A 15,225-nucleotide genomic window follows, 5' to 3' on the forward strand; every position below is an offset into this window, starting at 1 on the left:
TTGCAGGTACACTACTGTCAGTTCGTACAGCTGGCTCCTTGGATTCCTGTTTCTCTGGACCATTATCAGTGCACAGACTGGTGTGGTGCTTGCGATGGCACTTATGACATCGGTGTCTTGAAGTACAAGCACTGACCTTGTGTCTCCCCAAACAATTGAAACACAGGTTCTTCTCCCCTACAAAGGTCTTGCGAGCTTGACATGTGGTAAGAACTTCACAATTCAACGGAGAATGAGAGCCCTTGCAATAAGCACATGTACGTTGGCTTGGTACACTCTGTCGTGAGGGAAGACTAGCTGCCTTACTGGTTCCAGTGAGGAATGCAGCTGTGTGGTGTAAATTCTCAGGGAGGTGACTTGTGGTAACCTCAGCCTCAAACACTCTGATCTCCTTACGTATGGCGTCCTGAAGTCCTTCCAAATCCCATTCGTCATTGTCATGCTCCCTCACCATATTCTTCTTAGTCTTTGGTGGCAGTTTACTAAGAATAACAGGGACTAGTAGATCACCATAAGTGTCTGTGGACTTCCCTAGTGTAGTTAAGCTGCGTACGTGCTTCTCAATTGTGTCAGAGAATGACTGCAAACTGGCCAGGGTGTTTGAAGGCTTTGGCAGGTCTAATAGTGCTTACAAGTGGGCTTTCTTCTCCTTGGATGATTGACCATAGCGGTCCTTGAGGAGAGTAACTGAAGTTTCGTAGTTATCATTTGTTAACGAGAAGCCTGCAATAACATGTGACGCTTCACCACGTAGCTGTGATCTCAAGTAATTCAGTTTCTGAACAGCAGAGATTGTGGGGTTTGAATTCACTGCCGCATCAAATCCGTCCCAGAACGCTTGCCACTCTAGTGCGTCACCTGAAAAGGTAGGGAGATCAAGCCTGGGCAAGCGTACAATGGAATTAGTTCCAGGAGGTGGATCGGTGCGAGCTATAGGCTGAGTCTCTGAAGTGGTAGTATGTATAGCTTTTGTGGTAGGTGGCGGTGGTTGTGTCCGGGATGGAGCTGGTTCTGTGGGGGTGTGAGGTATAGAAGGTCTGACAGGTACAGAGGTAGGTCCTTGAAATTTCTGAAGGACATGTTTCAGTCTTACGATTGTTTTAGAAATTTCTGCACTGATTTCCTCACATTCCATCACTTCAGCCTCCAGCTCTGACTCTTCAATAAGTCCCAAGAGTTGACTGTCTAATTCAGAGAGTTTAGTACTCTTCCTTTCTAGTTGGGCGATCAAGTCCGTAATAGTGACAGAATCATCAGCTTCAGGGGCATTGCTGCTGCATCTACCGAGTATTTCTCCAGCAGAACTGAACAGACGCTTGAGGTGCGCCCTGTATCCTCGACGCGATTGAATAAGACGCTTGGAGTCCTCCGCCATGGTCTTCTTGTCACTAAAAGGAGATACAGCAAACAATTGCTCCACAGAAACGATTCGCTTGCCTTACGGGGTACCGTTGAACTGCCACGGTACCACGACGTTTGAGTAGCGGGTTAGAAAGGGCCGTAAGACACAACGAATCGGATCCTGGTTGAAACAGCACCAACAATATGATGAGTGGCGATGATAGTCAGGTTCTTCTGCCGCAGGATTACTTCGCCCTTCGTGGATTCAACTTGGACCGTCCGATACACACTACGCGTCCATATCGTTCATGTTAAGCACATGCACCATGACATCATACATCTAAATATAGCCTAGCCTATTTATTGTTACAGCAATGTGTGCATGTACGCATGTTACTACAGTAAGTCAGTCCACGACACCCTACACAAAATGTCTCCCATAATTATAGGAGCAATTTTGTGTACCCCACGCAAAATTTACTATGTTCTATGCAAAGTGCTGTCATTCCATAGCACTTAGACAGACTAAAGATAAAGTAGAGTAGTAAAACTGTCAACATCAAAGTCAACTTGTCAATCCTTTAACCACATCAAAGGAATTTTGAATAGAGTGGTACTGTGCCACTCTTATCACTCTTTAGTGATCTATTGAGAAATTTTGCATACCCCTTCGAAAATACCGTACCATTTAAGTAGGGATCCCCTTGTTCTAAAGGAGACAGGTGCCACTCAGCAACAGCAAGTTTTTTCTGATACACATTACTGAATTGCGCAGCAAGGAGAACCTCAAACTACAGCAATGCTTACCCATAATCACAGAATATAGGAACTCCATTTCTCACTGAGCAAATGGGCAAGATGTTTATAAGTGATGGTATCTGCCTCCCCATACCTACAGATGTGGAAATACAAGTGGTCATTTCATAGCACTTAGACAGATTAAAGATCTATTGAAAAAAGGACTTTAGCAATACCTAGTCTTGTCTTGTTAAAAAAGTATTTGTTACTTTCGATGAAAACATACAAGTTTGCCACTTTCGCCATTTCTTTGTTATCAATCTTTTAACACTCCATTTGGTCTTGAAGGAGGTGCAATTTAAATATTGCATAGAAATGGTATGCATAATACAGTAGGGGCCATTAAAAAGTTTACACTTTGTTTGGTTTTAACAGTAGTTAAACCATTTGAATGGTTATAAAAGAACAATTAGTTTAATGGAACTATCTTTTTAACAAAGCCACAGATATGCAGTAAATAACACATCACGAATTGTTAAAATTATTGTTTTAACAATATGATTTGTTAAAATGATTGGTTTAACAATACAGATTGTTAAAAATATTGTTTTAACTAATTGTTTTAACAATAGGATTTGTTAAAATTATTGTTTCAACAATACAAATTGTTAAAACTATTGTTTTAACAGTTGTAAGAGTTAAATAGTTCTAATCATTATTAGCAAATACAGACTGTTATGGTAAATTACATAAGTGTTTTGTTAAAATCGACAATGTTTCACTATTGTTTTAACTATTGTTAAAATCAAACAGAGTGTAAACTTTTTAATGGCCCCTACTGTATGTTTTGATGTTTGGATGATAATGAGGTCTTTAAAATCCGACTTGCTAGCAGGTTCTTAAAATGGTTAGAAACCTGCTAGCAGAAAAGACTACAAATCTCACTTTCGATCATTGATTTACAATGCTCCCTCCAAGCATATTCAGGCTAATAGCCTGCAGTGGGTGACCAGCCACCCAGGCCAACATGTGGTTAACCACTCTAATCATTTTATAGGCATACCTAAAAGAAGTCAATTATGGGAGGTACAATCTAACATTGTACGCAGGTTTGTTACGATGAACGGAGAAATCCAGAAATGTTATGGAAAATTCTGTTTAGTGCCCATCTGTGTTTTAAGACCGTTTTCGTCTTCTATTACTATGGATGGAGTTTACTAAGACCTAAATGGGTAAGCTTCCTTGTAGGAACATTATTTTGCGCTACGTGTAATGTGGGCATGTCCGTATTCGAAACTTCATTCGAAACCATGCCTGTTCTTTGTGCTACTGTGTCACTGAAGGCACAACTTCTGACAACTTGTTCCCATTATATAAATTCACGCAAGCTGCTTCTTCGACACATGTGTTCTCTACACTGCTGTGATGCCATAGGCACTGGCTACTGCTAACCTGGCTTGACATTATTATCGATCACTGCTGTTTCCCAGCTGTGCCACATCCAAGTCTAATTTGTGAAAGGAAGTAGTGCGAGCTTCAATTTTTCAACACTTCGACAAAAGCACATTCAGTCTTTCATGATTATTAGCATTGTGTGACTATTTCAGTACGACATATAACCCAATCCCCACCTATATGCCCATAGAAAATACATACATTTTCTAAGTCAGTTAGAGACCACACCCTCGGATCTTAAAAACCTCGCTTTGCTTGATTTTTAAAATCCACGAAGATCCTCATGCTACACCTGTAGGTCTCTAACCTACACATATACGATGTAATCACTGGGTGTGCATCCAAGTGAACCAAGACAAGACACTTGTTGAAGTATATGATAGCCATCACTACCTATGGTAGCAGTGGGTCAAATTCTGTAATTAATACAAACAGAACAGGACAGTGTAACAATTACTTGTAAGAAGATGCTAGAACAAGAAGGTGATGATGCATGTGAAACATATGCTATTGCAGTAGCCACCAAGCAGGCCAGATGACTCCATTTCTTTTGGACATCCAAAAAGTAAAGAATTTGAAGGAATCTGGACATAACAGCGAGATAAAAAGCACATTTACATATCACATCCACTGCAAATGCAGACAATGGTACAAATCCAGTGGTGTTATGAAATCTTGCTCCAAATGTGCAAAACGGTTTCATGCCAAAAGAGTGGGAATCCCTATTTCTGATTTGCGCAATACTTGGACATGCAGCAATTGTAGTTAAATAGTCTTTAGCCATTTTTGTCATACAGTAAGCATTGCATTAGCATCACAGTTTTATATCAGCATTCTATTTATCTCTACCTTATTGTATCACCAATAGCAGGGTACAACGGAAAGATAAGTTCATGATGCGTGCACTATAGCTGTTGCAATTGGCAAAAAGACATGTTTCGGGCAAGTCCGTAGCATAATAATAATAACGGTCAAGTTGTGGCTGAAGGCATCAGTATGTTAGCAAAAATATCAGATGAATAGAAATTTTTAAATACTAACCAATATTGCCAAGGTGCCATGCAGGTATTGTGAGGCTGGTTTTGGGGTGAGATTTTTGGCCAAAAATCCATCAAAATTCCTAATCTTCATGATCTCTAATACAGTTACTATTGTACTGTATGATATGGGAGACAAGAGACATTTTGCGTACAAAAGCATTTTGCATTTGTGTACACAAAATGACTCTGATATCATAAACAAAACCTCGCTAAGTCATGTCATGCCACATCATACAGTTAATTCTCTCCATCAATGGCCAAGCCACCAGCTCATAATACGAATATGGTGACTCAACATTACCACCAACACAGTACAGGGTGTTTGTTTGCCAAACCCTCTTGCACAACCAAGCTAAATGTCTCTGTATGTAAAATGTCTCCCATATAATAGAGGAGAAATTTTGCATAGGGTATGTGAAATTGTGAGCTGGTGGCTTGGCCATCAATGGAGAGAATTAACTGTATGATGTGGCATGACATGACTTAGCGAGGTGTTGTTTATGATAGCAGAGTCATTTTGTGTTATTTTGCGTACCCTACACAAAATTTCTCCTCTACTATATGGGAGACATTTTGCGTAGGGCACGCAAAATTTCTCCTGTAATATAGAGGGATGCTACTCGGTGTAGGAGTACACTAGTTCTGTACAAGCACTCCCCTATATATAGGAGACATTTTGCGTAGTGGTACACAAAATTTCTCTATATAGTGGGGTGTGTATCTAATTAGCGTAAACTTGTATATGACCTGACCTACTGTATATTGTACATCATTGTATAACATTCAAGCCTTTATTCAACTCTTGGGATCTGCAAGAATCTTGTTAGTTACAGAAGACTGTTTGAAATGCACAGGTTGTCTTTCTTTTAAATTGTTACTAAAGTATGTATGTATGCAGGAGTATCAAAGCTCTCTAGTAGAGCAGTCATAAACATTGTTGCAACAGATAATCTTGAACTGTAGGCTGTATGCTTGATATCAGCAATCAACTGTATCTCGTACATTGTCACATAATTGAGCTTTGTTAATGATTTTGAGGTGCTGCATCAATGGGATTTACCTTACTGTATAATATATAATGCCTGCTCACTCTAATCATGTATTACTCACTGTCACATGTTTTAGAGTGTTGGAAGGAGCACTGCATAATTTACCTGATCACAACTCAGAGACTGCTGCCAAAGAGATACTATCCTTAGCCACATCTGCCACAGCTAGTGACCTTTTTGTGGTGTTAGTTACTGGGGGAGGGTCAGCATTACTGTCCCTGTCTGAGGATGGTATTACTATTGACGAGAAGAAACTAACAATAGCTTCACTGGCTAATGCTGGGGCCAGTATTCAAGAGGTTAACCGAGTCAGGCAGTGTATTTCAAAGACTAAAGCTGGTAAACTTGGAATGGCTGCATATCCAGCAAAGGTATATGTTTACATGAATGTATGCACTCCTTGTAATGTGTGTGTGTGTGTGTGTGTGTGTGTGTGTGTGTGTGTGTGTGTGTGTGTGTGTGTGTGTGTGTGTGTGTGTGTGTGTGTGTGTGCGTGGGTGTGTGTGTGTGTGTGTGTGTGTGTGTGTGTGTGCATGTTGCTCCATACGTGTTTACCAATTGATACTATGGTAGTATTGGATGTCAGTGCCATAAAAATTGTACATCAAAAATTAAAGGAGGATCCCTCTAAAGTTTTTTTGAACATTTCAGATATGCATATTTTATTCAAGCGGTTGAAAATAAATGTAAATTCTTTTTTGTCCGCAAGTTCTATCAAGATCATGACACATGATAGTGTGAATACAGCTAGTGCAGACATGCGACAGACAAGTGTGTATTTTACAGGGACCAAGAAAACGCCATTTTCACACATTTGTAGCTCAATAGTGCCTGAACGGAAATTAACCAGTTTTGCTGTGAAAACTTATTGGGGTAGGGCACCTCCTATTTCAAATTTGAGTTGAATCTACCCAGCTATCACTGAGATGTGTGCCTTCAAATTCTCTTTTCTTCGTATTTTTCTTCTTAATATTTTTACATAAATTTTCTTTTTGCAAACTTTAGAAAAATTGCAGTAACTCAATTGTGTGTGCTTTAATCAGTCGACTTCAAATTTGGAGGGCAGCACAATGCAGCACATTTACAACCCAATTTTCGTATAAGAACAACGAAATTATGTACAATTTTGAAAATTACAAAAGCAATTCGGTGTGATGCCTACAGGGTATCCACTTGACGAAATAACTTGAAAATCAGTCTGTACATGAAGTTACTGTACTATCGTAGTGCAAACCTTTTGTGGTTTGAAAGTACTGAGAGTATTAGCTAAAGGAAAACTGAACATGTAAAAAAAAAGTGCAATCGATATGCTCTAATAGAACAGTCACTGAGAGGTAAAAAAAATGTGAGGAAAGAATGTCAGAAAAAATCCTCCACATTTCAACAAGGACCTCCACACCTATATACCCAAGCCCTCTACTACTCTGCCACTGCTGTCAATTGCTTGCCTCACTTGATTTCTACCTTATAAATGGTTTAATGATAACTTGTAGATCTACATGTATTAGTAGAAATTCTATATACGTTGCATTGAAGTGCTCAGAAAAAAGTGTGCTCTATTAGAGTACTACAAAATTATGAAAATATCCTGTATCAAGTGTGTCATGCGACCAAGTACAGCCGGTGTGGGGCCTGTGGGCGGATGACATACTCATTTTATGGAACCAAGAAATGCCATTTTTATGTACTACAGCTCTGTAGTGCTTGAACAGTATAATTAACCATTTTTGCTGGGATATATGTACGTGCCTTCAAATTATGTCTTATTTCAGTTCTTCGCACAGTTTTCTATGATTCCTGTAGTAAAGGGGAAAAAAGTTAAAAGGAGGTATCAAGGCCAACCATAGGCTGGTTTTGGAACTTGCAATTACAAAAGGAAGTGATATCGGGTGCTGCCTTAAAAAGCCTGGTGAAAAAAAAGGTGTGAAATCAAAGGTGGCAGCCGACAAATGGCTGCAATGATGCTAATGCTAATAAATTTAATAGTGGCTGTGTGCATTTGTTAAAATTTATTAGCATTAACATCATTGCAACCATTTGTCGGCCGCCACCTTTGATTTCATAACTTTTTTCATCCAGACTTTTTAAGGCCGCACCTTTTTTTCAGAGCTTGGCTGTTATTATTAACTCTTGGTTCTATTGTTGTGGAACAATGTACACTGTACTCATCTCATGGACCTACAGCACCAATACATATTTACCATACTTTCATGTCATGTTCTTTATGGTATACACTACAGTAGGATACTAGTAGTTGTTTTTCATGTTTGTACTTAACTTTCTGCCTACATAAAGTATTTATTGTTGGTAATGGTGATTTGGATTGTATATGTGACATGCAAGGTCTACATACTCTTATAGAGCTTCCATAATAAGAACTTACTGAGTGGTCAATTTATATCATCAATTACTAGCTATTGTAAAGGAAATTATACCATATGAAGTGATCGCACACCCACGCACGCTACAACACACACGCACTACACACATTTGACTGATTTTTAGTTTAATGTTGTCAAAAGCCATTCTTCCCTACCAGAGCAGACACACAACAATAAACACAGTACAAAACACAACCACTAGACAACCTTGTTACACATACAATAATATAAAAACTATACTACACAAGTTTATTTAAGTAAAGTCCTCAACAGAGGATATAAATTCATCATAATTACAATTAACTCGTGTGGCATCAGTGAGAGAATTCCACCAAGAAGTGACAGATGAACAGAAAAGTTTTTGGTAGAGGAAAGATGACAAGTTTGCAGGATAGTGTCCTTGCAATGTGTATGGTACTATGTTGTGGTCCAAATGAGATTGGTGGATTGAGAACCAAACATGGCTTACTGTTACTGTGCTAGTGATGAAGTACATGTAGATTTAAATTTAATTTGATTAGAGATGGACAACCAGTTTAATTGTCGATGATTCCCTGAAATGTGATCGTATTTCCTTAAAGATTTAGTAACACGGATGTACAGGTAAGGCATAGTTAATCCTAGAAAAAACTAGCAATTCAACTTAACAACATCAAATGATAAAGGTTTCTGGTGGAGGCTAAGTAAATGTAGGTAGTATGACACTGTACTCAACACAATACTTAACTGAGGGCCTCATTGTAAATGTCTTTCCAAAAAATATTTTTGTTTGTTCGCATCCTTAAGCTGGTGATCATCTACTAGGATCGTAGGAGAAAGGAACTACACTAGCACATTTTCGAGCAAACCATATGACACTGCATTAAGTTTCATTCTGCTTAAAGCAATCCATGGCCGTAGGTCAGAGCACAATCTTTCTTTCACAACGTCATGATTTTCATTGGAACATATCAATGTAGTGTCATCAGCAACTTTTAGTACTCTACTTACTAAGTGTGACTAGCGAGGGGCATCTCATTAATGTATACAAGAAATAGTAATGGACCAAGTGCACTGCCCTGTGAAATTCCACCCTTTACAGGAGACCAAAATGACATCATCTCCTTATGTCGTATCACACACACTACCCACAGTGTTCATTCAAATATGTATGCACTGGTACAGGCACTCTTGGACCATGGCACTATAAGAATACCTTGATTACCGGTACTCTTGATTACCATACCTTGATTACCGGTACTCTTGTCATTTGAGGAAAGTTCAACTATAAGGAGATGGGAAATTCTTTAGAAATTTATTATTGTAAAAACATGTTGTTGTAGGGAACCATCCTATGTTCATGGGTTGTGTGCCAATGTGTGGTGTGAGAAAAGCACTGTATTTCCCTCTAAAGTGTTAAGTAATATAACCAATGAAATTATAGGCAATGATAAGGCTCTGCTATAATTGTTTAGTCATACCATGGTGTTAACAAAGCCATAGATAGTACTATAAATATTGAAAGTACCAATTGTATAGCAGTGGCTAATGTGTTATTTAATTGTGGCATCAAAATACTGTGCGTAAACAGTGTTTACAGCTGTGTGTAATTGTTTTTTTGTCTTGCCGATTGTGAAATACCTTTCCCATTTTATTTTGTGCAGTATTTATTCAAGGACAACATACTGTTTTTAAATATACCAAATAAAGACAATACCGCAGAGCCCTAGGCAATGATGTATTTACAGTACCTTCTGTTGTATGTGCGTATATGGTTGTTTATTTTTTTTCAAAAGAAACAAGAACAGTTCTTGTACGTAGCTATGATGTAATAGTATAATTCTCTGTGTGTGTAATGTTTTCATAAACAAACATCATTTGTACATTATCACATCTTGAAATAATAATCTGCAGATGTTACTACAAACTACAGGACATTCCATATACACAGTATATAATTGGGATGTAATAAAAACTTTAATAGTCAATCAGACTTCTAATGGTGTACGGAAACACTTTGAAATTTGACTGAAAAATCTTTGTGATTTTTCCCTGGTCTGTAGCCTTGTTGCAATTACAATGGGCTTAACTTCTTGGTGCCAAATTGTCTGTTGACTCCATTTTATGATATCAGTTCTGCTGTAGCTCTTTTTCATTTTGTTATATGTATCCAATATATTGTGAAGTTTGTTCCCCTGTTGTGTGGCAACAGTATAGACTTCCCTGAATGATTCACAACCCAGCCAAATTGGTGCATGCCTTATGACGTATCATGCGTGTACTTTTTATATGTAGGAAGGAAACAGTATGCTTCTGTCCAGCATAGTTGGTGGCTAGTAAACCACTCCTGTGTACTGTTTAGTTAACAATTAAAATGGAATTTACTATAGAATAGGTTCTGTATAAACAAGGAATTATCTAACTACTGGATTAATTAGAAACATTAGTGAGTTGGTTGCTAAGGAGTTTTGTTCAAATCTGAGAAATACCATTTTAATTCAACTTATATATCATATGCATGCAGAGAAAACTATTTTCTCGACTTTTCCGTACAGTAATACGTTGCCAAGATCTCAGCAAGACTGCTCTTTATTCACGATTATTCAGGCTCACCAAAGTCACCATTACCTACCTCCAGCAACCCTAACAATGTTTCTTAAGTGCCCTACATTTCTGTTGCTTCCATTACTGTACAACAGAAATTTAGACGGAAGAAAAAGTTGACAAATACATGTTTCATCAGCTTTGATGAATTAAATGAAAATCAAGAAATAACAAAATTTTATGAATTAAACTCAACTTTTTATTTTATGAAATTGCGGTGTTCAAATAACTGTGAAGTTAACAACCTGTGTAGTGTTCATACGTTTATGGTTCTTTTTTTATTCCTGGAAGGCATTAGTGTGCACAAGCAATTATGTACATGTAGACTATTATTTGAAATAATTCATTGTGACTTTGGGTCTATGTCCACCGCTATAGTATGTACAAGCAAAAATTTAGATTGACCGTAAATTTTGTGTCTGGCATTTGAACAAAAAGATTTTGAAATATTTTTTAGCAGGTCAAATTTCAAAATCATGTAAAATTCCATCCTTCCTTGAGTTAAATGTTTTTGAGAATCCAGCTCAACGCATGCATAGTAGTACTATAGCCTTCAGCCAACCATTGGCAAACTGTAGATTACAAGTTCACTATAAAATGCATATGTATACAACATTAAGAACTATGTTGTATGATGTAATCTTGTATGTCATATGTCTTGATAACATGATTTGTAGGTTTTGTCTCTTATTTTGTCTGACATTATTGGTGATCCATTGGAAGTGATAGCCAGTGGTCCTACAGTGCTACAGCACACATATCCGCAACAATGTATTGACATTCTCCACAAGTATGACATCACTAATCTGATATCAGACTCAGTGTTGACTTACCTGACCAGATTGAAGGAAATAACTATTCCTCCCACAACCAGTCAGAGGCACCACATTATTAACTTACTTGTTGGCAACAACAAAATTGCCACTAAAGTTGCTGATGAAACTGCTACCAGTTTAGGTTACCTCACCAAAGTATGGTCATGTGGAATAACAGGAGAAGCCAAGAGTATTGGTGAAGTATATGCACAATCTTTATACCATCTTGTATTTCAAGAAGCCTACTTGATGAACACTGGGGATAGTGTTTCACCAAAACTGCTTAATCAATTTAGTAAAACTATGCAAGATTTCACACGTACAACTACAACTCCTATTTGTATTCTGGGTGGTGGGGAACCAGTGGTTCATGTTAAAGGAACTGGAAAAGGTGGGAGGAATCAAGAATTAGTTTTGTCTGCATTGATTTCTCTATCGTTATTGGACAAAGCAAGAATTGATAGACTTCCAGATTTCTTGATAGCAAGTGTAGGAACAGACGGTCAAGATGGGCCAACAGAATATGCTGGGGCATACATAGATAAGTCTACGTTACTACACTACATCGAGTGTGGCTTACATGCTAACAGCTACCTCGACAATAATGACTCAACAATATTTTTTGAACTACTAAACAATGGTAAAAACTTGATACACATAGGACCAACTGGTACTAATGTTATGGATTTACATATCGTAATAGTAAAATAAATTCCAATAAAACACATGTAAGATTTCTGTGCTACAGTACAATGCTTTATTTATGTGATTTGTTGCAACATGTATGTAGTTATTATTCCCAAATAATTTGTGCTTGCACACGTTGTGGTATAGATAACAACGATTTCAAACGTTTGTAACCAGTTGAGTTCACTCTCTTACAGCCATTTAGTGTGACCTTTTCCAAGCAGGGAGCCAACATCCATACCTTGACGATTGAATCTACACTGACGTCAGTGTTGGTTAGCTCAAGGATCTGTATTTTATAAACAGGTACAATATGACTGAAGATGTTCTGTAAGTCTGTCTCTGCCATTGCAGTGGAGTTGGCACTAAGCTGTTTCAACTCTTGACACGCACCCAAGATCAATCCGTAACAACCATAAGCACGTCTTTTGTTCTGTTGGACTTCTGTCCTGTTCAATATTAGCATTGACATCTTGGGGCAGTAATCTTTCAGAACGAGGGCTTTTTTGTCATCAACAGGTATGTTTATTTTGCAGTAGGAAAGGTCGAGATGTTCCAGATTGGGGCAGTTCTGTACAATATTGTTCCATGTGACTGTTGGATAACCACAATAGTTTCCAATCTGGAGTTTACGAAGATTTGTTCCAACTTTTACAATGAGATTATTCAGTCTTAAAAGTGAATTTTCATCATTAGCAGTAGCTATGGCTAGGTCATGGATATTTGGGAGGTCTAAATCTTCCTTCACTCCTTCAAAGAACGATGTGTCAAGACAATTCAGCTTTTGTAAATTTGGGTGTAATGAGCCGATGTGTGTAAAAACATCTCCAGTGACGTCTAGGCAAGAAAGGTCTAGTTCTCTTAAATCCAAAGCAATTCTTTCTGTGTAGAGGATTTCCCAGATTTCAGAAATATTTAGAAATGTACCACAAATGTTAAAGATTTGTAGATTATGTAGCTTCTTCAGTGTGGTTACCATAATGGTCTCGGCACCCTCAAGGTTTACAAATTCAAGGTTTAATTCTTGTAAATCTGGACATCCCAGGAAATCCTTAGAACCACACAGATCAAGAAGCAGTCCAGAATCACCAATGGAATTGTTTGAAATGTCCAAGACTTTTAACTCAGGACAGTGGTAAGCCAAAATAGAAATAGCCCTATCGATACATTGATTTCCTTTAAAAATACCATTCATTCGAAGCTTCTGCAGTCCAGGATTTTGCTGGATTACTTGACAAACTAGTTCAGAAGGAAACCTTGCCAATCCAGTTTGGTATAGAGACAATTCTGTTAGTTGCTGTACACACACATGCACAAATAAGAACAAATTCATGTGGTCATATTGGAACTAAAGACCACATTACAAAAGCTGCCATACAAACCACAACAATTCACACTGATTCATGACAATGTCTAAAATGTCATCTTTAAGTTGAGCAGCCTTCTAACTTTCAAATTACAAATACTATTGCTATATACTGTTTCAGACACAAAATAGTATTGCAGTTTTGTATGTACAAGAGTATCCATTAACAGCAAAATTCTGAAATAAGTTTTTTTGTAGAAGATTCGTTATTTTTAGCACTGTAAAGTTCCCTGGTTACCAGGACTAATTTGGGACTAAGTCTGCATTAACTAATGTCCTACTTTTAGTAATGGGTTCCTATGTACTATGAATACTGTGTGACTTACATGGCAAATGGTATGGACAATTTTCAGTGATTCTGATAGTGAAGCTGGCAGTGAGCACATCCTCAAATGTGGTACAATCAAGCGGGACAACCACGCCGTGTTCATCTTGTTAACTTTCAGTAAGTGCTTCCACACTAGCTCATTGCCTCCTGGGTCTGTAAAAAAATGAGACAGGTAAGTACAGTTGTCTGTGTTCTTTTTGTTTCTAATTGCTAAGCATAAAGGATTATACGAGGTGTTCTTGTTTACCAATTTGCATTGCCTGTATACTTAACTTCATACAATGTATTGATAACCAAGTGATTAGGTACAATATCAACATCTGTCCAGTAGTTTTGTCGTTACCTATCATTACAATAATACCTAGTGTATGTGTTATGATATATGGTCACAAAATCTCTGATACAGTCAGCATTAATAATGTAACACTTAAAAGCTTTGGGTAGAAGATGTTTTACAGACAATCAAATAGGTGAAAGTCAAGTAGATAGTGCCTTTTATGCCAGCATCCATTTGTCACATAAACGGTTTTGAAACTTGCACATTTTTTTGATAACACGCCACCAAACACACATCAATAAGGCACACTGTCCTATTGATGTCAACTTAAGATTTATTTTAACAATTTGCAAGTTCCTTTACTTTTATAAGTGTGCTTGACACAACCTCTGATCAAAAACAAAGTTGAAATTTTTCACTATCATGGCTAACTTTCAGTAGAAACGATTTAGAAGGTAACACCAGCCGTTTATGCACACGTCACGTAAAGCAAACGGACGTGTGTGATTCAATCATGAATCGCATACTTCATGGCTGCAATCGTTTCCACCTTGGTTTCTACAAATTTAGGATGTTATTTAAAATAGCTAATGCGTCCATACCTAGGTTAGAGAATGGTCCCAAGGTGTACGAAAATTTCGGACTGGTCGGTTCTGTATGGTTTCTTCCCTCTGTGACGCTTTCGAAGACTTGTACGATCTTCCTCACGCACACGTCTCGTAGAGTAGGGAACGGCAGTTCCAGTAGTAATTGATTGTGACTGGTATCGCCAAACATTACGAAGTCCATAGTGTTTCTTTCTGCTTGTAGCCTTTACCGTTTAGTATGCTGACGGCTAGGCTGACTGCGAGGTAGAGTTTTTATGAGAATACGGACAACAGGAAACTGCGCGATCACGGTGAACTCATCACGTGCGCCCATTATTTTCTCGGGCTTGCACTTGCGTGCCTTGTTCGAAAAATACTTTTTCGTTTACTGATCATCCATATAAAAAAAATAAAAAATACAGTACACAAACACAGTTACAACAGGGGTTTGGGGAAGGAAAGTCAGTGTCCTCACACTACAAAGCCCAGTACCATAAAATCATACGGGAATTGTTCGTCCATAAAGAAACTGAAATTTGTTTTAACAATTGTTTACGAGCCTATTTGGTTGATGCACT

General features: G+C 37.9%; 2 protein-coding genes across 4 annotated transcripts in view; one reads left to right on the forward strand and one right to left on the reverse strand.

Annotated features, from left to right (window-relative positions):
• LOC136265733 (glycerate kinase-like) overlaps positions 1-12,129 on the forward strand; it is a 34,141-nt gene extending 22,012 nt beyond the window's left edge. For all 3 annotated transcript variants that reach the window (XM_066060640.1, XM_066060638.1, XM_066060639.1), the window contains 2 exons: positions 5,700-5,994; positions 11,265-12,129. In XM_066060640.1, the coding sequence (XP_065916712.1) occupies positions 5,700-5,994; positions 11,265-12,113 (1,144 nt within the window). In that variant the 3' untranslated portion in view covers positions 12,114-12,129. The remainder of the gene's footprint in view (positions 1-5,699; positions 5,995-11,264) is intronic.
• On the reverse strand, positions 12,077-14,960 carry LOC136265731 (uncharacterized). The gene is made up of 3 exons (XM_066060637.1): positions 14,663-14,960; positions 13,782-13,936; positions 12,077-13,386 (listed from the first exon to the last, which is right to left on the reverse strand). Exons 1-3 carry the CDS (start codon positions 14,847-14,849, stop codon positions 12,196-12,198), a joined length of 1,533 nt encoding a protein of 510 aa, XP_065916709.1. The 5' UTR covers positions 14,850-14,960; the 3' UTR covers positions 12,077-12,195.
• Positions 14,961-15,225: the final 265 nt, after the last annotated feature.

The sequence above is a fragment of the Dysidea avara genome, chromosome 9 (assembly GCF_963678975.1).
Source record: "Dysidea avara chromosome 9, odDysAvar1.4, whole genome shotgun sequence".
In the NCBI taxonomy this organism is placed as follows: Eukaryota; Metazoa; Porifera; class Demospongiae; order Dictyoceratida; family Dysideidae; genus Dysidea; species Dysidea avara.

Excerpts from the sequence above, each read along its gene's own strand:
- LOC136265731 (XM_066060637.1), bottom strand. The coding sequence starts at position 14,849 with ATGGACTTCGTAATGTTTGGCGATACCAGTCACAATCAATTACTACTG. Across the intron at positions 13,937-14,662 it reads GGGACCATTCTCTAACCTAG|ACCCAGGAGGCAATGAGCTA; the intron begins GTATGGACGCAT and ends ATTTTTTTACAG. Across the intron at positions 13,387-13,781 it reads TTGTCCATACCATTTGCCAT|CAACTAACAGAATTGTCTCT; the intron begins GTAAGTCACACA and ends GTGTGTGTACAG.